The sequence below is a fragment of the Micrasema longulum genome, unplaced genomic scaffold (assembly GCF_059751315.1).
Source record: "Micrasema longulum isolate JH-2025_06_02 unplaced genomic scaffold, ASM5975131v1 h1tg001606l, whole genome shotgun sequence".
Classification (NCBI taxonomy): Eukaryota; Metazoa; Arthropoda; class Insecta; order Trichoptera; family Brachycentridae; genus Micrasema; species Micrasema longulum.
Window position 1 is genome coordinate 1 of NW_028278787.1, and position 25,153 is coordinate 25,153.

At 33.6% G+C, this 25,153-nt stretch overlaps 2 protein-coding genes and 1 long non-coding RNA gene across 4 annotated transcripts; 2 read left to right on the forward strand and 1 right to left on the reverse strand.

Moving 5' to 3' along the window:
* Positions 1-751: 751 nt before the first annotated feature.
* On the forward strand, positions 752-3,893 carry LOC148274679 (uncharacterized). Its single transcript, XR_015824232.1, has 2 exons — positions 752-1,230; positions 2,031-3,893. It is a non-coding gene; the product is annotated as an uncharacterized LOC148274679 (long non-coding RNA).
* A 6,889-nt stretch (positions 3,894-10,782) lies between these two features.
* eIF2alpha (eukaryotic translation initiation factor 2 subunit alpha) lies at positions 10,783-16,925 on the forward strand. Of its 2 annotated transcripts, none has more exons than XM_088236781.1 (6): positions 10,783-10,836; positions 12,108-12,345; positions 12,996-13,227; positions 14,341-14,573; positions 14,714-14,829; positions 15,791-16,925. In XM_088236781.1, exons 2-6 carry the CDS (start codon positions 12,108-12,110, stop codon positions 15,983-15,985), a joined length of 1,014 nt encoding a protein of 337 aa, XP_088092907.1. In that variant the 5' UTR covers positions 10,783-10,836; the 3' UTR covers positions 15,986-16,925. The 2 variants fall into 2 exon arrangements, with proteins under 2 accessions (XP_088092907.1, XP_088092906.1); XM_088236780.1 differs by having other exon boundaries at positions 10,786-10,902.
* Positions 16,926-18,147: 1,222 nt separating this feature from the next.
* On the reverse strand, positions 18,148-22,002 carry LOC148274681 (uncharacterized). The gene is made up of 3 exons (XM_088236779.1): positions 21,893-22,002; positions 21,039-21,666; positions 18,148-20,432 (listed from the first exon to the last, which is right to left on the reverse strand). Exons 1-3 carry the CDS (start codon positions 21,978-21,980, stop codon positions 20,240-20,242), a joined length of 909 nt encoding a protein of 302 aa, XP_088092905.1. The 5' UTR covers positions 21,981-22,002; the 3' UTR covers positions 18,148-20,239.
* Positions 22,003-25,153: the final 3,151 nt, after the last annotated feature.

Below are 25,153 nucleotides of genomic sequence, written 5' to 3' on the forward strand. Positions count from 1 at the left end.
TTTCTATCGCAACTTGATTTCCATTTTCTGATAGTGAGTTATTTACAACTTGTTGAAAATCCTCCCAAAATTGAAATATTTGGGTAAATCATATGAACGCAAATGTTTATTTTATTACAAAGAAAAATAAATTGTTATAATTACATCTGATCAACATGACTGGACGGTAAATAGTTTAGAAGTTTTTACCTGTCGAGGCATTTAGTATCGATCTGAACAAGCGGTAGTCGGAAGGGGCGAGGTCTGGGCTGTAGACCGGATGTTTCGGAACTTCCCGACCCTGGCATTATCGTGGAGCAATTTGACTGGCTGACTTCCGCTAACGGCTGTTTCACTTCGATCGCATCGCTCAAATTGAAATGTCGACCACTGTAGCGATTTCCATTTACTGTTTGGTTTCGTTTGAGCAGTACATACTATGGTACAGAACGCTTTTCCAGTCCCATCAGATGTACAGCATTACCTCCTTTCCGTGAATATTTTGTTTCGGTTGCCACGTGGATGTCTCGTCAGAAGTAACTCAGGAATGGTTGCTTTAAGGATTGTCGTACTGAATTCACACCTCACTTCCAGTCATGATTTTCCAAAGAAAATACTTCCTTTGTGGTTTGTTGTAGAGGTTAAGGCGCGCAATGGCCGGCCAACTTTGTTTTTCGCTTTTTAGCCACAACAAATAACAAAACAAGTCTTTTCTGCGGAAAATTGTGACTGAAGGGAGGTAAGAAGCAGGTAGAGAAAAAGATATGAAAACGGATCAATGATTTTATTGCTTCAAAATCGCCTCCATTGTTTTTATAGATAGTGCAAAGTCATAGATAACAATGGCGATTATATTTAAATTTAAATAGTTAATAGTTTTTTCACATAAACTATTAAATTTTGCATAAGATATTGTAAAATTCATTATTACATTTAATAAATATGCAAAACTAAAAGCGTTTGAAACTAATAGATCATTTTAAAATTTGTTAAATAGTTGCTTAAATTATCAAAAAATCCTTGTAAATTTAGAGTCTAAAATGATTTTCTAATCCTCTTTTCGTTGTCTGGTACCAGGGTCCGCTGGGAGAAGGCCTTCACTCCCCAGCAGTGGCTCCACACGGGGGCGCTGGTCACATGCATGGCGGTGGCCGCGGCCGCCGCGTGGGTGGCCATCCAGCTGTTCCAGTCGCCCATCGTGCGCGTGCTCAGTGCCGGCCTGGCGTTGCTCATCATCTACGTCTGTGTCAAGTGAGCGCACGTTCCTCTAACCGGAGTCCTCCTTATAGATATTTAGTTCTACTCAGTGCAGTTTTTCAATATTTGTAAACACTTTGTAATATCAATATTTAAATCCAACGCTAATTTGAGTCTTCTTATTTTATTTTTTAAATCGAAAATTAATCAATCAACTGTTTTGCCTTGTCAAGGCATTTTCAAACTAATGTGAAGATTAAATAGACTAATGGTCCTTCCTTACAAAGTCATACAAAGCTCGAATAATTAAAAATTAGAAGACTCAAATCAGTGTTTGATTTCAATATTCAGATTATATATAATACGCAGTTCTGTAAAATAAATATCATTTCATGTCGTTATAATACGTATCCTAGAGGATAAAACACGGGAGTCCACTTTTTGCCATTTTAAAGTTAAAAATGCCAAATCATCGCAATACGCTATTTTGTCCTGAATTTTGTACCTAAGTCTATTTTTGTCATATAAATGTTTTTTAATGTTGAAAAATCTGAAGTGCACTTTGTTTTAATGCAAATAAAAATCCTTAGTCTCAGGTGCACTATTTTAAAATGTGCTATTATTATCAAAATAATATTTATTTTTTATTGCAAGTTCTTTATAAATTGAAATTATCATTTCAGTTCATTCAGTTTAAAAGTTGTCAATGTCAAGTTGTCGAGTCATGATGTTTTGGAAATCGCACAATCGCAAAATCTTGTTTCCTGAGCATTTAATTCAATGTGACTTCCGCGGTTTATCCTTTAAGGTACAGATATGTGATCAGATTTGATCGATCGATAACCCGATTGCAGGTTTCTGGGAATGAACACGGTGACTGCGTATCAACGTGCCAAGGTATCCGCCATCAACATCGTGGGCCCCTCGGCTCCCCCCGCTCCGCTCTCCACCATCAGCCAGACCGTGACCGTGGACATCGGCGCCAAGGCCGACGCCCCCTGAAGCCCGCGCCCTTCCTGCCACTCCATGCCGCACCGTGGAAACTGAATCTCCGACCGAACCACCCAAACTTTACCCCGGGAGATGGCACAGTGAGAACTCTACATGCGCGTGTGTTGAAAACAGTGACAATATTGTCGTAATATAGAAACCCTTTTTTTGTTAGCGCACTCTTGTAATATTTATGTTTTCTACAGATCGAAACTGCATAGTTAATAATTGTGATACTAAATATTTATCAAACTTCTTGATTTGGAACTTGTCACTTTACTGAGCATCGTGCGCTTTCTCCTAAGCCAATTGACAGAAATGTTGTTAACAATTATTTATTTTTTGAAGGTGTTTCAATGGCTAGTAAAGAAATTAGTGTAACTAAACCGATCTATTGATTGAACAAATGAATCTTTATTTTGGCGTTTTTAACAATACAAGTTTGCCAAAACAAATGTATTTTAAAGCTTGATTTTAGTATCAACAGTGTCAAAATAAAACCATTAATTTTCAAATGTTGTGATTTTGCAAAATTGGGTGTTTTCAATCAATGTAAATCATCCGAAGTGCAGATTAAGATTTCGACTCTTACTTCAATCAGTTATTTCCAGTTGAAGTTTGCTGTTTGTGATTTGGTGTTTGTAAGTGCGCTAAGAATTTGAAGCATTTGCCGGTCGGAAGGCGTAAGTGAACCGACCGCGGATGAACGTACAAAATTAAGTAGTGTGATAATAATTTTAAATTGTTTGATAATTTACCTGAACCACCTTTATTGGAAGATTATTTTAATAGTGAAGTTTGCCTGCTGCATTAATGGTACAATGTTTTATTACTTTAAAGTGTAGGTTAGTTGAACTACTCGCGTGATGTTGTAGTTGTAGGTGGGGACGATCCGTATAAAGGTATATTGAGATCGGATTTATACAAATCTGTGGGGTGCGTGTTGTGGCCGGCGTAGTAAAAATGGATTATTGCGTGATTCCAATAATCCGGCTCAAGGCGGGGGGTGTGGACCAGTTTATCCATCTGCGCATTTTAAGCTTTGTTAAATTGAGCGGTGTTGGAAAATAAGAGTACGCAATTTGACCATTGCCAAATTTTTACGTAATAAATATTCCAGAGAATATAGACAAAATTTAGCTTGCGTATTATTGGTTTATATCATTTTTCTTATATTTTATTTGTAATCCCACCAATTACTTATATAAAAAGTATCTAAAAAAAAACTATTATTATTTTGAGTTTGTTTTAAGAATGTTTTTATTTTATGTGCTCGGAGCATTGTTTTTTTTTTCAGAAATCATCCTTCGTAGGGTTAATTGCCAATAATTATAAAAATAAAAAAAACATTGTTTTTCTTAATGCCGACTTTACATATGTGGGATATTATTTGCGAAATAATGTCCAGACGTGCCAAACGAAACAAAATCAACATATCTCCAATACAAATCAACCACTCTGTACACCATCGCTAGTGAGTGCCAAATTACGGCTATTTTGTTAAACACAAATTTGCAAACCACTGTGGAGTCGGCATTTCTTATATTACAATCTTATTTCGTTTCCTTCTTATATCTTTAGGCGTAATAAAATAACAAACACTCGGATGCAGTAATCTGGTAGATAATATTATTCAAATTAGTTTGACTGCCGCTCCCAACTTGCAAATGTGTTATGTTTATGCTGCTGGTTCTTATATTGAAATAAATTTAATTTCTCCGTAAAAATTTCATAAATTATTGTTTTTAACTATACCAAGGTATGTTATTGTGTTTTGAATTATTTTTATCAATCTAACTTCTTTATATAAGTTATAATATCATAATTACTTTGGTTGTAACATATCTGATAACTTGTGCCTGAACGCGTGTTTTGACTTGCCTGCAGAAATAATGTCGGATTGGATTCTTCGTGAATTTATCATAGATAATGAATACAACGATATACTTGCAGTCTTTTCCAAAAGTGAAGATGATAAAGACGAATCTGACGATGTTGATAGGGTTAGCGAAATAATGCCGCCTATTGTACATAAATGAGGTTTATGGCAATTATTCTTGACGATGGTAAAAGGTAAAATACTTATTTGTTTATTTCATACTACCGATTAACGTAGTATATTTATTTAAATATTATAGAAAATAACTACCTAAACATTATACCCGTGTATTTAACTTTCAAATGATGACCGAAAACAGCCCGTTGCTCCGATTTATAATGTAAATGTTTACTAGAAAACTTATCTAATGCCGATAAGAATTCTAAATAAGATGCTAAGAAGCTTAAAAAAACATATTCAAGAATTATGTGGAGACAAAAAAAAATGATTTTAAATGAAATAATCAAAAAATTTAGAGGTGATTCATCAACTGAATCACTCCTTTACGTACAAGTTAACATATATGTTACATTTGAATTTTTCGTAATAAAGCGTACAATTTTTTTATTTTTTTTTATTATTCTTTTCCCCATATTCTGTGTATTAAGATGTAGACAAAACTATTTTTTATTATTTTAAGAAAATCATGCAGTGTAGGGTTAATACTCAGTGTTGTGGTGAAGTAAGGAGAGTTACAGAATAAACAGGGCAATTTTGCACGAGTCTCGAAGGTTAATTTGCAGAAGTAAATTCCGAATGGATCCTTTCATCATTTTTCTTATTGATAGTTGAACTCTACACACGTAGAGCTAGAGTGATTTGTTTTTATTTTTTAAAGGTAATCTACGTGCTCTTTTAATAGGAAGTTTAGTGATAACAATTTTACACTTATTTGTTTATAAATTTGTATAAACCACTTAATTTTTAAAATTATACTGCGACTTGCATGTCAATAAAAATGGTTTTCGTTTAGATAATTTAGAACGATTAGAAATTAGTAAAGCCATTAATCAAAAACTTCAAATAATAAATAATCAATTAAATTTAACTTCGAGTCCTCTTTTAAAGCTATTCCCGTTATGATTTATTTTATCTTCTTTCTCTCTCTTTCTTTCAATTTTCTGTCTCTTTCATACAATATTTTATTATATAAATAGCAACGCGTGTAATTATAAGTTAGTTAAATTCCTGACGATGAGGTAGTAACCTCGAAACCGGTCGAAGTATAATTAAAAAAATTAAGTGGTTTATACAAATTTATAAACAAATAAGTGTAAAATGTCATACCACAAAGTGAAAAATGTTTTTGATAACAATAATATAACAATTTTGTTGGACAGGGAATCAACAATAAAAATACATAGTTCAATATGTATTTGACACATTTCTAATGAAAATTTTAGAATCACGTTTCACCCTATTCCCGCCCATCCAATCTTAAACGAGCGGAATTACAACATAATCCAACAGACCGACCTCCCGAGATAAATAATAATGTCACATTTGTGATGTCATTATTATTTCTTTAAAAATCATAACACTTTCAAAATAACACAAAATATCACCGAACTTGCGTATTAAATATTTGATTAAACCCTTTTAATCCCAGCTTGCTCCTTTTATTTGAGAAAAAGTCTCAGGCAATTTTTCAAATAAAAAACAATTCTTAAATAATGTTTTTTCATCTCAGTTAATACTGGAATTAAAATAATAATAATACGGGTGACACTTGATCCACTTCCACTTAGTTTGATCGATTTGGTTTTATCATGCTATCTATATAGTCTATCACATTAATCGGATTAAAGTGTCACTCTATCATACATTAAAACTTTTATTTTATAAATTTCGCTCTATTATTGAGTTTGATTAGCCAGTTTGCAAAATATCACCGAACGTTACCTTAAAATTCCCAAAGTTGCAACATAAAGACTTGCGAAAAAACTTTAAGATCTCGATCGGCCCCATGGGATGAATATGGGTTTCAACTGATGTAATTATAATATCCTCACCCTAACTTGTGGAACTTGCAAATCCATAAAACATCCAAAATGATATTTTGGCGTTTTCTGTTAGGACTTAAAATAATCTATATGTGTGTTACTTTTTTTTATATCCGTACAGTGTAGACTTATTATTAAAAATACATATTTTAAAAAAAGTTTGCCATAATTCGCTACTGAAGTAAAAACTGTTTTTACTCTCCCCTGAAAAAAAGTAAGTTTTGAATTTACGAGTTGTACAAGCTTTACAAGATGGTATTCTGAAATAGTATATTATTTTCCGAGGATCAACGTTCACTGTATTGATCACATTTATGACATACGTATTTAGATAGTAAAAGTCATAAACAAATGGGCATTGTGCGCTCTTATCAATAATAAAAATGTGAACTAATTAATTAGAGAAACCATTAGTGTTACAGAATGTTATGATTATTGTGATAGTTGCGAGAATTATAATTAACCCAATTATTCCCAATATAATATTCCTCTAATGTACATTAAGACAATATTGTATTCTATATAAACCGCGCGTTTGTTGTTTATTTACTACTGATGTTATTTTCTTTTCTTTTACCGAAGATACCTCTCTCGATTTCCATTAAAATTATGCAAAGACATTCTGGATTTCCAAATATGAATCACACAGGCTTGTGTCCCGGTAAACTGAATATTATGCTTGATGTGTTGTGTTATCAATAAAAAAAACGTCACTATTTGTAAATATAGCTTACTATTTACAAAAGGAAAATAATGTATTTCATCACAAATTATCCTTTTTTTTTATTGAATCTGTTGAATTTTGTTTAGAGGAAACACTGTTTTTGTACAGCTAAAAATAATAAATTGTATGTAAAACTGTATAGTAATTGAAGATTTATTTTTTTAATTCATGTATGTTTTTTTCCTGTAAGTTAAAAAAAGTGAGTGCATATAAAAGTAAAAAATATCAACATTGACAACTATTGTATCTGTTTTATTTTAGTTTTGTGATGATGGTGTTTACAAATGAGGCGGTCAGCGCAGAAGTAACGTAACTAACAAATAGGTATACATTGAATTAAACATTGGAAAGGGTCCATAACCGTGCGTTTTATAAACTAGAAATTATCGGACCCACTTTTTCCATCCATTAATAAATGGCACTGCTCACACGATGGTGCACACTAAGCTATGAAATGGCTAAACTTTGAAAGCGATTTATCTCAGTTCCACATGCTTGTGGTTCACGTCATAATGGGGATTTATAAAGATAGTTTTGTCACAGAATTATTATTTAACGTTTCCTTATTTACGATTGATAATACAAAACTGTGAACATAAAATCGATGTTATATTAGTTTGAGGTCTACGCAGTGCGATGCCCCTGCATATCACAAAAATGAATATGTGACAAGCCTAGGGGTTCTGTGCTGTAATTTACTTCTGAAATTGGGCCTTGTGGCCTGTTTGGTGCAAAAAAACATTAAATAAGATGTATGTACATACATAAAAAAATATGTGAATTTTCTTTATAAACTTGTTCTTTAAGAAAATAAATATTATTTTAGCTGTGGATGTGTTAATTGTAGATATAATGATAGTCTTATAAGTATTACAAGTTAATTAAGGGGTTTGTCTCCGCAACAGTGAGCTCCGAATGGGAACATGATAGTTCTTCGAAGGAAATCTTTTTCTTTCTTCTTCAATGCCAAAAATAAATATCTTAATATATTGTGTCTAGATTTAGAATAACACTCAGTTGGCGTGTAAATGTTTAGATAATATATTTTTATTTTAAAGAGGGCCGTTTGAAAGATGATTATACTGGAACTGCGAATGTATACATATTTTATTAATTGTAAAACTTGTAAATATTTTCCCTGCACATCGGTTATTCATAAATAGTTATCGTAATTTGAGACACGCAATAGGGAGCTTTAGTACATCTCAAAATTGTTCTTTAAAAATGTAACCACAGTTTGAACATTTAACAATGTGGCCTAAACTTATTTAAAATACTCATTCCTGTCCTGTGACATCATTATTTACAAATGTTCACCAATCACAAATGACCATTTGGCCAAAGTGAAAAAATCCACAGATTACATAGGACTAAAAGGATAAGTGACATCGCAAGTAAAAATATAGCCTAAAATATATTTTTTAAATAATGGTGTCGTCAAATTAACACAATAAAAAAAAAAAGCATTTAACTTCCTCATTAGTAATTACATACATAGGTATTAATATTTTCATTTAAATTGCTTGATAAATTATACAAAAAATCTTAGATTCAAAAGAAAATACGTGTATGGTTTTTCAAATTTCGATCACTAATTATTTATAAGTAATGTTTACAAGTATCAATTTTGCGAATTGTAAGCAATATATGTACCTTTATTGTAATCTAATAATTATTACAAAAATGTCAATAATGATCGGAGAATTAAACATAAGGTTTTTTCTCCCTTGAAGTTACTGTATTGTAGGACGACCATAGAATAATGTGGAAATGTGAAGATCTCCAACAAAGTAGGGAAGCATTTATGCACGTGTAAGAAAGTGTAATTTTTAGCAAAACACTTGTTTTAGTTTGTCATTGGCTCATTACATAACAACAATATGTTTACTTCATTTACAAAATTATATCAATAAATATTATGATAAAAATATGGTCTTGTTTTTATTTTTTTCTCCTCAAATATATTTATTTTATAATTTTTTTACAGTAAAATATTTTTTGACCAAGTAATTTTAAAGTTTGTACATAATAACATTTCTACCTCTCTAATAAAGTGAAAAACTTGTGTTTAGAGAGGGAGTTCGTTTTACATTAATTTTTATATTTATGTGTATACACATATATTTTTATTTTATTTTTACTATATAGAACAGATTCCTTAAAATTAGTTATTATATTCTAAAATATACACAATTTTTCACTGTATACAGTTCAGGATAGGGTGGGTCTCATGTGTTTTTTTTATTTAGATTTAAATGTTTTAAAATTTGCTATTGATTTTAGAATTTCTGTACGATTATTAAAGTTTTTTTTTCCCAACACATATGTTATGAATAATGATTTAAAGCTGCAGTTGTGTTGCATCTATGAAAAGGTAAATTATTTAGAAATCTAGGGTTTTGAGAATTTTGTAAATTAGTGGGTTTTTTTCTTTGAAAGTTAATTCCCCCATAGGTAAGTATGTAAGTATAAATGTAGATATTTTTAACTGCACATTGCATTTAAACAGAGAATTTCTTCTCGGAGTAGATTGTTTGGGATAGTTTATTTATTTATTTTATTTATTTATTTATTTTATTTTTTTTCACCACAACAGGCCAGGAGGCCCAATTACAGTGGTGAATTAAATCACAGAACACCCGGGCTTGAGAAAAATCTAATTGAAATTTTTATTTTCTCACCGGGAATCGAACCCAGAACCTTCCGTGCGAGAGTCAAGCGTCTTGACCACTACACCACGGAGGCCGCCATAGTTGCTGAATGTACATTCGGAGAGGGGTTTATAATATGTATATGTACCGCATGTAATGTATATGTTTGTGTATGTTTTATATATGCATGTATATGTGCGTATGCATGTGTGTACATGTATATGTTTGTATATGTGTGATGGAGTGTGCATTCAAATTTTTATTTATTACCAATAAAAACCTCCATGAAAAACGCAAATGTTAATGATTGTTCTTTTCTCACTCGAGTTATTTATTTATAATTTGTCACATTTAATGTTTACATCTTTGACTTAATTTACGGAAATTTAATGGTCTTTTTATGTTAGAAAATCTTTGTATTACCATATGTTTTCTGAATAAAATAAAACAAAATTGAAAAATTTAAAAAATTACCTGTTCTATTATAAAGAAAAAAAACGCACCGTAAGTCTGAAGAATATGCTGTTGGATGTATATAAATATAATAAATAGTTCTCTAATCTATTATTTAATATAAAACACGCTTCCTGTATTTTATGCGTACGAGTTTCAGGAATATTAAATTCAATAAGATTAGTTAAATTGAGAATATCTAACCGGCTGTTAAAATTTTTCACTCATAGTCTGATGACTCAAAATTCACTGATAGTCTTACTATGCTTTGTTTATTATTATTAGGATTTCCAAATAAACAAACCAGTCACGTGATATCCGACAAAGAATGACATATTTTGCACATTTCATTGAAATCCATGCGGCACGGTTAAATTAAAGTAGATTGATATTTATTATTTCCTTTTGAATTTATTTCAAATGTATTCAGCGGCTTCTCAGGTAAAACTCCTGCAAAAGAAAATCAAGTGGAGATCAGTCGGTCTCATAGCGTCATCGTTATTGTGTTTACCTTGCATTACCTACTTTAAAAAAAAACACAATAAAAAAGAATTATAATGCAATAAATATCATTCCACCCTATGTTATTTTATCATTCTGTGTGGATTTTCATCAGGGTATGAAATTGGCCAATCACGTGATATCACGCAGTGGGTTCGTATTTCGCACGTGTACAGCGGTCCAGTCTCTGTGAATAGATTTGGGATAATGTTTTTAAAATCGAGGAATTATATTCTGGATTACTTCGAAATGTGTCTACGTGAAATGATCCTATGAGGGAAAATTGTGCGCGAATGTTTTTTTTTGCAAACCTTTTACATATAAAATCATAATCAATAAATAGGTACTTATATGAAATGTGGAATTTAGGGAAATAAATTTTAAGTATAGCAACATTTAACATTCAGTAAACAAATTCCTTTGCTTGCAACATCGTGAGCGTTTGTCAAATCTTGCAACGTGAGTGGCAATATTGTATTAATTTTATGATTTGAGTGCTCGAATAGATAATTATAAATCATCAAGGTAATCTCATTAAATCCAAATTATTTATTAAATACACTCTGGCGTTCACGAATCGATAAAATTTCCACATTAAATTGGCCATTGATTGCCGCTGACAGGTTAAAGAGTTTCGGTATTATTTTAGTATTTAATTGTATTTAGTGTATATTCATGCGATATATGGATTGTTAATTTTAATATGTAGCTGTAAATAAGAGTTTGAAAATGGTTTACTCTTTATTTGGGATGTATTTTAATGTAAAAAATATTTTTAGGTTATAATATCAAACATTACAGAAGAATGACGAAATCAAGTTGTTTTTTTTGTTTCTAATGACGGTTGCTTCGGCGTTTACTCGGTGCGATGATTAAATGAATTATAAATAATTTTATGTTTTGTTTAATATCGTATACAAGTTTGTTTTAGTAGTAGAGATGATTTTTTTACATGAACATAAAAAAAAATATTTTATTAGAATATAAGCTGTATAAAGAAACAACTGTCAGTAGTACATATTATATAAATTCGGTTAAAGTTTATCATAATTATAATTTATTCTTCTTCCTCGCCCCTTCCTAGTTCATCTAGTGTCGGCCCTTCTGTTAAGCAGTCTCCGAGTCTTCCCATCTTGTGCCATCTCACTGGTTCTCTCTGAGTATGTCCAAATGTTCGTAACATAACTCCCTTGGAAGTGAAATCCCGCCTGTCTCAAAATCCATGCTCAAAACACTTAATTAAACTAACTGCTATAAAAAAGCATAAAAGTTGGAAAAGTGTTTTCAGGCGTTGTCTAGTAGGTGAAATAATTGAGCCAGATGAATCTCACCTACATCAACAAAGGTTTCAGCCCTTTTACTTCGTAAAAGTCAACAGATGGAAGAGCCAAGGAAATGTAAATGTTTAAACACAGGCAGAATGGTAAATGTTTCACAGTGTGTAAAGAGGACATTAAAATCAATCGATGACAGGTCATAAGCCGTGTATATGTCTAGACTTCCACATTTCCCTGTCAAAAATGTTTTGCCTCTTTTGTATATTTAATTTTGTATTTTATAAAAGGCGCTAATAAATATTAAAAAATGAGATGAGAGCTACTGATAGATTCGTAGAACCTTTGACGAAATTTTAGATCAGAAAAGCCGGGTTAGGTTTAGGCTGGTTTCGTTAAAGAAACGCCTGTACATATAGCCGGGCGACGTGTTGTTCATAGAGTGTTGTGTGTCAGATGCCGCTCAGTTGCCGGTACTACAAGGAGAAGTACCCGGAGGTGGAGGACGTGGTGATGATCAACGTGCGCTCCATCGCCGAGATGGGAGCCTACGTTCACTTGCTGGAGTACAACAACATCGAGGGCATGATCCTCCTGTCCGAACTCTCGCGTAGACGCATCCGCTCCATCAACAAGCTCATCCGCGTCGGCAAGACGGAGCCCGTCGTCGTCATACGAGTCGACAAGGAGAAGGGTGAGATATATTGCCATCATTTAAATAACATATACAAAATATTAATCTTTCAAAATATCAGGCCAGGAACCCTCGAGCGATAATACTCTCCAATAGAAAGAGTATTTGCCTCTTCAACATAGTTTCACCGATGTGAAAGATGTCTATCTCCAAAGTGATCATGTTCAGCTGTCTCATAAAACTGCCGTCATAAGAGAGGAAATTTTATCCTACAAATATCAAAGACAGAAAAATAAATGTTTAGTTGCATGGTACTTTAGGCCAGTGTTTTTCAACCTGCGGAATGCGGCCCCCGAGGGCTGCAAAGCCTCGCTCGGGGGATCGCGGATAACATCGCCCTTTTCTTTTGTGCAGAAATATTTTTGCATTGTTTTCGAATAAAAAAAGAACTAAGATAATATTTTGTTTTGTATGAATGCTTTTAACTCCTTAGAATGTTTACCAGTCTAAAGATGCCCATTGAAGGGTGAAAGAAATTGGTGAAATAAATTAGCGGAAGTGAACAAAGTATTTTAATTTATAACTTATATGAAAATATAATAGAACTTTCTGATTACTTCCTTACTACTTTGCGTTTTTAAAAATGTTTTGGTCAACTGTAGTTACAATTTGAGTTGTGGTGTAACAGCGTTCCTTATTTGAACTTCCAGGGTATATCGACTTGTCGAAGCGGCGCGTGTCGGCGGAAGACGTGGACAAGTGTAACGAGCGCTACGCCAAGGCCAAGGCGGTGAACTCCATCCTGCGTCACGTGGCGGAGCTGCTGCACTACTCCTCGGATGAGCAGTTGGAGCAGCTGTACCAGAAGACGGCGTGGCACTTCGAGGACAAGTATAAGGCCAACAAGGCCTATGCCTACGACTTTTTCAAGCAAGCCGTGCTGTGAGTATCCGATACTGGGCCAGCGCTGTTTTTGTTTTATTAAAAAAAATATGTATTTAGAGAGATATTAGAACTGGTAAAAATAATCTAAAAACAAAGGTTTATTTATTTATTAACTGACACGAAATATATTAATAATACACTGACACTCTGGAACGTTCCTACGGGCCAGTGGAGTGTCTACATCCCCAAGTAAAAGTAAATGTAATGTAAATTATTGTAATCTTTTACATATTTGTTTTTTTTTTTTTTTGATAATCGACATATAAATAAAACCAAGAACACAAACCAATAAATTAGCAAAGACACGGATGTAACGGGTGACGGGTGACTAGAAATAATTTAACATTATTATTTGTTATGGGCGCCTGCCTACTCTTTCTTTGCTGATGCGCCTATATCTCGTGTACTGCTTTTTGTCCAAGTTCTTCTTTCTTCAAAAAAGCATCCAAACGGTTTTTGAACTGGCTGACCGAAATGGAATGGACAACTAGACTCGGAAGGAAGAAGAACTTAGACAAAAAGCAGTACACGAGATATAGGCGCATACCTGCATTGTAACTGCAACGAAGTCATCCGCCGATAAATATCAATTGAACAAGTAACTGTCCTTTTCGGCACACTGTAATATCCAGTGACATCTATGCTAAAGAGTTAATAACAATTTTACCCAATAAAAAGTTTAAAAAACTAATTATAAGCTTAGTAAGTGGTGTCCTCAACTGGGAACAGAGGACGTAAATTGGTTAATATAATAAAAAAAATTGGCTTAGTTTAATATTATAATTATTATTATTATTAGTTGTAGGCAGGCGGTCTTTGCTGATGCGCCTATATCTTGTGTACTGCTTTTTGTCAAAATGAACAAATAAAAAAACTAAAAAAACCACAGAACTTCCTCATTGTAATGTTCCCCGGTAATCTTCTTGACACAAAACCTTGATTAAAATAAGTTTATACAGTTTTTCTGCCGTATTTTTTGTCATTTAAGGCAATTTGCGATGCTAAAAAGACTGAAAAACGGTGCGTCAGCTCAATGGCCATCATCATTCTCCCCTTGTCAGGGATTAGCTAGGGTTGTTCTGCGCGAGTAACCGAATTTTGTCGTCGCAGGGACCCGAGTATTCTGGCGGAGTGCGGGCTGGACGAGGAGACCAAGGAGGTGTTGCTGAACAACATCAAGCGGAAGCTGACCTCGCAGGCCGTGAAGATCCGCGCCGACATGGAGTGTGCGTGCTACGAGTACGAGGGCATCGACGCCGTGAAGGCGGCTCTCACGGCCGGCCTGGGGCTCTCCACCGAGGACATTCCCATCAAGATCAATCTCATAGCGCCCCCACTCTACGGTAGGTACTCCCTCACGTTTTTTTCGGTTACTGCTGGCGTGGATAACACGCCAGGTATCTCCACCCGAAGCGTCGGTCGGGGCCTCGTGTTCCAGATGAAATATGTATTTAAATGTAATTTTTGCTCATTCGGTTTCCAGTAATGACAACGTCAACCCCCGAGAAGGCCGACGGACTGAAGGCTCTCAACGACGCCATCGACAAGATAAGAGAAACTATTATCGCCAAGAAGGGAGTCTTCAATGTACAAATGGCCGTAAGTTACAACTGCTACTGTAAACATAGAGTAATTAACCAAAACAAACCGTATTCACTCCAGCAGGCGCGAGGTCTCCCCATTCTCGGGTGACGTGCGAATAAGAAAAATGACACTTTAATGATAATGATAATGTCACAGAAATAATTATAACACTTGTTCTAAAAGGTAACCACAGGTCCTTTAATTTATTACTTCGGTAAGCACATTTACCAAATACATATAACACTCGAGAATGTGCACACTCCCTTGCCTGCTACGGTCTGATTTTCCATCTTAGAATAATATTTCCAACACCCTTTCAACAGCTTAAACTATTACAAGATTTATTTTCCTCAATAAATTTAATTATTATTATTTTTATATTATTCTTTACATAGGATTCATTGAATCTCTTATAATCGTCAATAAAATTATAACTTCAAAATATAAATCAATAATTAGTAAATTAAACCAATCTAACAAATAATTTTGAATCACGAACACAATTTAAATCAACATTTTAAAATCAATAATCACGAATATAATTCCAAGCTGTCTTGTCCTGCAAATAATCTTCGGCTCTATAGTAGCTCTTTCCAAACAGCCTGTGCTTGACAAAATCTTTAATTTTTTTTGTTGGCAAAGCCTGAATTTCAAGAGGTACCTTATTGTAAAATCGTATGCAGTTTCCTCAAACTGCCTCCACAATAATTATTAATTTTTTTATGTCTAGTAGTGGGCACAACAAGCATATCTTTATTTCTAGTGTTGAACCTATGGAAATGTGACATTCTTCGGATAAAAATAATAATCTAGTCTAATATTAACATATCAAAATTGTTGATAAATCCACCTGATCCATGAAGAAGTATAAAAATTAAAAAAGAAATATTTCAGGCGTTTGCCTGGTATGTATGTGAAATAATTCAATTACATGAACCTCACCCGCATAAATAAAGGTTTGTTTGTTCGCCCGCAGCCCAAGGTGGTGACGGCGCTGGATGAGGCCGAGCTGGCGCGGCAGATGGAGCGCGCCGAGGCGGAGAACGCCGAGGTCGGTGGGGACTCTGACGAGGAGGGCGACGGCGGGCTCGAGGCCGGAGCGGGGGGAGCGCTCAACGGGGACAGCGCCGGGGAAGAGGGGGACGCAGACGGGGATGAGGGGGACGACTGAGCCGCCGACATTGCCTCCCGCACAGGACACCACTCCCCGATAACTGTCTGACGAAGTATTCCCATGATTTTAATAAACTTAAAAATGCCCAGATTATTGCATTATGTCTACCTTAGATATTTACCTAACTATTCGTATAGAATGAACAGTAATATTGCTTATGTTTGACCCTTAATAGCTAGACGTCTATACTCCATTTTCTATTATAAAATTGTGTTGTTTTATTTGATATTATCTACGCTTACGACACTTATAAATGCCTGCTGGACAAGGCTGAACGCGGTGAATAAGCACGTAGTTAAATATTTTTTAAAGAGAATTTATAAAATATAAATATATTCCTTTACATTGTTATCTATGATTTATAATCTCGGACTTGTATATTTCTCATTTTGAGTTTTTTATTTTTTATGGAAGGAAAAAGATTAATTGAATTACCCAAAAATAATTGATAATGTAATACAATATTTGGTCTTGTAATAAAAATGTTAGTTAACCTTATTATTAAACATATATACAATTATTTTGTTTATAACATGCTAGTGTTTTAGAGTAAAATGTGTCCACATCAAATTATAAAAATATTTAATCGGAAAAGTCTCTCAATATGTGGATTAGTGTCTCCGAAATCATTTTAGTATAATTTTTCTTGTATAACACGTGTGTTTAAATTACAATAGAGGAATACGGGAATACTTTTGTACGATTTTTTAAATACGTTTATCGGAACTCAGTCTGTTTATATATTTATAAAAAAATGTGAAAGCAAGTTAAATACGTGTACGGGACTGTGTTCAGAAACTTATGACAATGGTGTTGTGTCGGAAGGTACGGTGATGCAGTTTTAAATATAAATAATATGTTAAATTATTTAAGTAATAATTGTACACAGGTTCGTTTTATATTGAACTCGATTTATAATAAAAATATATCAAAATGATTTGTTTGTTTTTATTCTGTAGTTAAAATACAGTAAATTGTAGGTTTTTCTTTTGACTGGACTGAACTCCCGATTACAACTTCACAGTCGTGGAATTTCTATTAGGAGACAGAGACAGAAAAAGGGGATAGAAGAGGACACATTTCAGAAGATTCTTCTTTTTCTTCTAAACAGAAGATTCTTCTGAAATGTATTCTAATGTAGTGCAAAATCTGTTTTATGTACAAATAATTAAAGGTCTTTACCTCGTAGTAATAATACGCCACCCGCTTAGCTATAGTTGAAGGCAATACAACAGGCCATAGGTACTCAGGCTGATAATTGCAAGACCCAACTTAAACCGTCTGTTACACGTTTAACCAAAAATCTATATGAGCGTGTAGCGAATTATTACTCTTAGGTCATTTTTTTATTTAATTTAATTTCACCATTTTTTCATTTTGGCCTGTCGGTTACATGCCGGCAGTCAGTGTTGTAAAAATTCTTCACGCGCAAGGTTTCTGCGTTTGGTTCCCGAAATGATCATTAAACTAGATGTTATTTTTCTTATGTCTATGTGGTTTGTACTGTAATTCACTACTGCGATTGGGCCTGTTGTGAACTTCTATAATCATCATCAATCCGTTCCTGGGGGTCTAACAAATACAGAAACAATTTTTCCCAAAAGATACAACTGAAATTCAATTGGATATAAAAAAAAATTTCTTACGTGCGGTAAAAATTAGAGCATTTATTTATGTGGAAATTTTTCTCGAAAACGTATGGAAAAATTAATAGAAATGGTTTTGATAAAAATAAACTATTTTGAATGACCTCAAAAGTTCTTGTCAATCTACCGATCAATGACTTTTTTTTTTACGTTTATTATATTTTGTCAGCTATGGGGTTCTACTTCCGAATGTCAGAACAACTCATCGATGAGAAGTAGTGACGTCACGGGCGGAGTAATTTCAAAATTACAAAACTTCAAAAAATCATAGCGATGAGAATACGATACATAAAAATATCTTTATAAAAATTTTGACTTGGTTTGATAGTCTATTAACAAATAAAAAAAACCACTAAACTTCCTTATTGTGTAATCTGTTTCCGGCTCTTTGTTGTACTGAATAGATTTCCACAGTGGTAGAAGTGCAAGAGGGGGAAGGTGAATGTTAAGAACAGGAGTTGCCATCAATTAAAACAAAAAAGTCGATAGTTATTCCAATTCTGAAAGCTGGCTCCGTTTGGCAGATGATTAATACCACTCCATTTAACGAGGAATTTTGTGTCTGTTGTCTATGTCATCCAATGTGTCAGTGCCGGCGGTGGGAATGAAGAATACGTAAAATAAGACAAATATTGAATTTATTTATTTCACATAAAACATTATATATTTTATTTTCTATATGAACACCTCACTGGGCATAACCCGTGTCGAGGCATTCATTTACATTATTTTTATATTATGTTCTAGTACATAGTTTATTTTATTTTATTTCATTGGAAAGCCAACAGACATTTATAAATTTATAAGATACAATTATATTAAAAATACATATCATAAGCCCAATTAGAGGCTTCCACATAATATTGTTATTGTAAATTTTGTCACAAAAAGTATACATAACATAAAATAAGGGAAGGCCGTTGGCGAAAGAACACCTGGCCAACCCGAATGTCGACCTCACCTGCTTGTGGTCCCCCCTGCTAGATAACTGACGAGGCTCTGACGACCGAAAATCGGCGGGATAACCGTAACATTGGCTCGGACTTAAATCCCCGTAGCACATGAGGAAGGAGATCCGAAAAATCTCCCATACCAACCCGTCTGGACAGCGTGGTCTGGAGCTACTTAATTGTGGCCGTCCAAAATAACCCCCCATAATGATAGACACAAACAACATAAAATAATCAATGAGACAGAACTTATAATATTACTAAAAATGTAAATGTAATACATATTATTAAAATTATATCAACTTTTGAATATTGGTCACACAGTTGCACATTATAATATAAAATACAACTATAGTTGAAGAATATATATTTTTTTACTGTTCATGGCCATATTATACTAAATGGTTTGAAATTTCTCCCCAGAACATTAGCTCATATGATAGGGTTCCGATTTCATTTGTGATTTTTGTAAAAAAACTATTATTTTGCTTATGACAGCAGTACAGAGGTTTCACTGTAATTGTGTAGAAATCTAGTTCATAACTTCCACATGGGGGTGTTCTAAAGAAATAAAGCACAGCTCGGTGGAAACTTGATGTTCTTATTGGTGTATTTTGATCTGGTTTGTTTTTTTAAGTATCTCATATCATCACATCATTCCCTTTCTGCACTTAATGGCGCATAGGGCACTGCATTGGTATACCAATCGCAGCATATTTTGATCATTTTTGAAACATGAAGGAAAGATGTTCAATCTGTCATGCCAGTCCAAAGAGTATGAAATATTCTAGTGCTAAAACGCTGTTTTAAATAAATATTTCATTGATTGATTTGGTGTTCATTTTGTAGAACTCCATATTTAAACTAATAATATAAGAAATCAACTACTGATTTGAGTCTACTGAACTTTACAAATATAAAAACAAAAATTTCGTGACAATTGTTTCGCCTTGTTAGGGTATTTTCAAACAAATGTCAAATTCGTTTGAAAATAACCTAACCCAAAAAGCTCGAGTGCTGATTCAACTCTTAAAAAACTGTGCTAAAAATCCCTCTGGAAACAGTACTGTAACGTCGAAAAGACGAAAGCGGTCTTGAAAAATGAACGGTCGCAGGAGGGGTCAAAGGTAGTAAAGGGAGAGGAAGATCCCCACTAGATAGAGTGACCAAATCAAGGCTGCCACAGGAACATCATCGATGCGGATGGCAGTGTGTCGGAAGAGGTGGAGGATAGGAAGACAAAGAGGAAGAATGGTCACGTCTCTCAGGAGTGAGGAGAATGATGCATATAAATGAATTTATTTTCCATAATTTGTAAAAATAATCATAAGAAAAGAATTATTTAGGCCTGTTATAGGAAATTACAACTTCACTATTTGTTAAAATTAAGAGACATAACTTCTGTGTTCAGGTCAAATCGCCGGGATTGTAGAACAATGACGCATGTGATTTTTTTCAACTTTACGTGAGTGGTTTAATTTTTTTGACACTTTATGTCACAATTTAATAAATACACAAGTATACTATTTAATACTTGAGTTACTTATTATTTATTGTGTTTTCAAACATATTAATATAATAACAAGTTTTGTATTTTATGTAGACTCATGTGACATCATAGGTCACACAAGGGTTAAAACTAAAAGAATTTGCGCTTATCCAGCGCTGAGCTGCTTCTCTGAATTTCCTTGGGCAGTGTGTCGGTCAGTTTGCGCTGTGAGCTTGCGACAGGCTCTCGGCTGGTGGCGGCGCAAGTAGCGCAGCTGACTGAAGGGCTTGGCGCAGCGTGGGCAGCTCCAGGTCCAGGAGTGATGGGAGCGGGCGCGCTGGTGAGCGCGTAGATTAGACCTGCGGGCACTCGGATGTTTTGGTTTTATAATCATTTACTGTGAATTCAAATACTAAAAATATATACACCAAAGGAATACATTTATAAACAATAGAACAAGGAAGTCACAAAGTTGTGGTAGAATATTAAATTCCTAGTAAGTATTAAAAATATTAGACACATTTGAAATACTGTGCAGTATTGGGATGGTTGAAATAGTAAAATAAATATTTATAGTATTGTTTACGAAAGTTTTGCTAAAAACAACAAATTTATGCGGATATGGTCTCTCGACTGCTGTAATAACATTTCTGCTTCGTCACAATAGGCAGGCAATTATAAAACCGTATCATCCAAATTATGAAAGTTTAATCAAAAATATAATTCCAAGTAAAACCAGACAAATCCCGAAAGAACTTATACCTGCTAATGTCAAGTAAAAAAAATAATTAAATTTTTGAACATGTAATAATATCTAATAGGGTCTCTGTAAATTAGAAGATTTCTTTTCTGGATTACCATCTTCATTAATGATTATTTTATCTCTACAAATATTTGATCATGCCTAAAATATTGACAGTAGCGTGATTATAATTATGATTATGGTAATGATGCATTTAACAAACCTATCGGCAAAACTTTTTTTACAAGTTGCAAGAGGGCACACAAATGGTCGTTCTCCTGTATGAAGCCTCATATGTCCTTTTAGAACCCAAAGACGATCGAATGTTTTCTCACAAATACAGCAACGGTGTAATAATAAACGATTGATCATTTTCTTGCCACGACTTGATCGTCCTTGTTCTTCGAACGTACTCTTTTCACCTGTCGGTGTTGCTATCAGGAAACTTTTCGAACGGCGCGCCAAGCGTCCATTTTCTTTCTGATTCGAATCTGACAGCTGTTCGAGTGACCCTTGTGCGTAACTTGAATTTTTTTTGACGTTGTAAATTCTTCGTTTCCTCGATATATTAGACCGAAGATTGTATTGCTGCGATACATCGCTCAAGTTGAATACTGTATAATTTAATTCGCTGAAGAAATTATTGTCATCTTGGTGGTTAGAATCGGCCGCGAAGTTATAATTATCGTTGTCGGCCCGAAACGTCGGCGTGCAATCGGTTTTCGTCAATAAATTCATATTGAACCGTAAACCGAAAGATATTTTACTGGATTGTAACGTGTCGCGAACGCTTAGTAACGGAAAATTGTGCAGTTTATTCTGTTTCATTGATAAGTCACTTAAATTTACACCTGAAATGTTATTAAAAAGTTAGTGTCCCTGTTCGCAAAACGGATAATTATTTTTAAGAATACGCACAGTGAACAGAGGTATTTTGAAAGCAAATTTTTGAATAATGTATCGACTATTGAGCTATGAAACTCTTGTCATATTTTGTACACCGTGCGAATTTTTGTTCACTATAGATTGCCAGTAGCAAAATTTTAATAATTAATTATAAATACGGAAAAGTCTTACATTTCTTTCCTCTGGTTTCAAAGATTCTATTATTTAAATTGATTTGAGATGCAGAATACTTTCTACGAGTCAATAAGCATCTCGGCATTTTGAATTTTAATGAAGAGTTAAAATAAATGACACTGAAAGTGACATTTGAATAAATTGAAAAAAGCGACGTTCTTTTTTTAAAACGATTTAATATATTTAAAATGTAAGTCCCTGGACTTATTTATATATACATATTTATTAGCGCGGAATCTTATTAGAAAACATTTTTTCTCGTGCATTTAGTATGTAAACACGAGATAATTTGGCCGCGAGAGCGCTTGGAATACCAGCCAAATACCGCCAGTCGCCACCCAACATGGCTCAGCCTGTTCTAAGATGGAGATTTTTTGTGTTCAAAATTTTAAATAGTTCTTTACCGATATTGAATTAACCATTATGAAAAAAACTAAAAGTACCTAGGTTATTATCATCATCATCGTTCCCTTTCCGCAACTAATGGTGCATAGGGCACTGAATTGGTACACCAATCGCAGCGTATCTTGATCATTTTTTGTTACATGAAGGTAGGATGATCAGTCTTACGCTTCAGGTACCAGTCCAGGGACTATGAAATATTCTAGAGTGAAAACACCCATTTAAATAAATATTTCACATCAACCATGTCGGGAATCGAACCCGAGACCTCTTGCATGGCAGGCTAACGCGCTGACCATTACACCACGAGGCCGACAAAGTATTACCTAGGTTATTAAATGCAGATTAATGCGTTTCTGTATCAGTTTGATTTGATAATTTAGGAAGACTGCGAAAAAAATGCGAAAACAAAAATTGGTCAATCCCGACTAACAACGCTAACAGACTGAAAACATATAACAACCAATGACCTATCGGACAAAACTAAAACAGTGACTACAAATAATAATAATATATAAATATATATACTAAAACTTACCTAACATATAATATTTCTCGATGTAAAATAAGTATTACCGATGTACCCAACAACCCAACAACCCAACTGACTAACTGACACAGCCTCAGCTCATGTTTGGTATCAGGGCCCCGATTACAATGGGAAGTTAATAGTTATCTTCGACTCTCTAAATAAAAATCGATATTTTTGTACGAAAATGAGTACATTTGCAGAACATTTAAAATATCTTCATCGGCAACCTATAATTAAACGTAGTTATGCAGAAATCAGCCAGCCATAGGAAAGTGAAACTGAGATAATAGCACTTTTGTGAAAAGAGTGACTAATCAAATCTACACAACATTTTGAATGTTTTTGACTCTGACAAATGATAAACATTAATACATTAGTTTTTTTAACATTAAAAACAAGAATCTAATTGTGTATTTGACCAGCTTTAATGATTTTTCAAGTACCCTAAGATTTTTCTAGTGCTGTGGGTGTTTTATGCAAATTGAGAAATGCCGTTTTTGTGATCGGCATCATTTTCAGAAGGTGATTGATACAGTTTTTTGTTTGAAAACGGAATTGAATAAAATAGAATTGGCCTTACTGCGCCCGATAACACTAACATCTCATTTTTTCAAAGTTGTGGATTGGCTGCTTTCTGCATAATTACGTTCAATTAAACACGACTGTGTAGAAAAAAAAATGTATGTATATTCTGCGTTTCATACAGTAAATTTAATTTTACTTTGTAGATAAAATTGATTATAAATGTTAACTTCCCATTGTAATCGGGGCCCTGAGAGGCTAGATGAAACTTGTGTAATGTGCGTTGTAAATCATCTTCTGATTCTGTCATTATGGTTGCAACTTAGAGTAATAACACGCCACTGGCCTATAGAGTCACCCCATTTTATGATTATTTATCAACCACGAAGTAAGGTACAGCTTACAGCAATACGACTGGCCGTAGGTAACCGCCCGTTACACGTTTGTTGTTAAACTAAAAACCAAATAAAAAAATTGGAACGCTTTTGTTCTATGCTATGGAGAGCTGAATGGCTTCTCTAGCGAATTATTACTCCGAGGGTTGCATCGTCTGCGTAGCATGTGATGTTAATGACCCTTTCTCCCTTAGTCCTAGATTTGCCACTTTCTTCATACTTGAAAGCGTTTTTAAATATTTATTTATTTTGTTTATGTAAGAAACTTTTCAAGTTCATATTTTGTTGTAAGGATGTCTAACTTGCTTCGTTTCTTTGCTGTTCTGAATGATGTACTTTGAAATAAAATGTTAGTTTTGCTTCAATCTCTAATTGAGTTGTAGCGACTCCTGGAAACATAATGTATTTAATTTGTATTATACTTTTTAATATACTAGAAATATAAAGTATAAATAGGTTTCATAAATATACAAAAGATAAAGACACGTTTTTGAGAAAAACGCGGTAAAAGAACATATTTTTATTTTTGTTGTAGTTTCAATATTATGCATGTCAGCACTATATGCGTATCAAAAGAATGGAAAAAAAACCAAGAGATTCATTTACTTCTCATATGAGGATTAATACTTAAATTTAAAAGATAAATTAAATAAAATTAAAGATAATCATGAACTGAAAATCTAGTTACTGCAGTTTTGAATCCTGGATTTTATAGTTCCTGAAAGAATGTTGATGCGCGAGTAAGACTAAAATAAAGATTTTTTCTTCGTCATTCCGAAATGATTAGAAAAATGTCATCAAAAATGCTTCATACCGTAACTCTTTGTAAGGATGGGTCTCATGATAATCCAATTAGATTCCATGGCTCTGATTACATTTATTTATTAATAACATTGTAAATACATTTATTAGCGACAAAGACACAGTTTATAGCGACACAATCAGGAACGACCCATGCCTGTGAACTTGCCTCGACTGGCTAGAAAATCCGTGTTGAGGCGGGCACATTTTTTTCGACTGTATTAAGAAAAACCAATATTTGTGTACGAAAATAAGTATATTTGCATGAAGATTTCAAGTAACCTATAATTAAACATGTTTGGAAGAAAAAAATGTATGCACTTTCTGATTTTCATACAGATAACTTAATTTTACTTTGTAGATAAAACTTAAGATAAATGTTAACTTCCTATATTGTAATCGGTACTATTTCCAAACGTCAAATAATTGCACCTTTACTTTGATAGAAAATTTCATTGAAGTTATTATAAGCGAGAAAAATACCACCTATTTATACTATTATATAAACGTCGTATTTTTCATTTAAATTTTTCATTGATAAACCCTTACGGGTTACATACATTTAACAAAATATTTTTACTTTTAAAATTCACATTCTACTGTTAA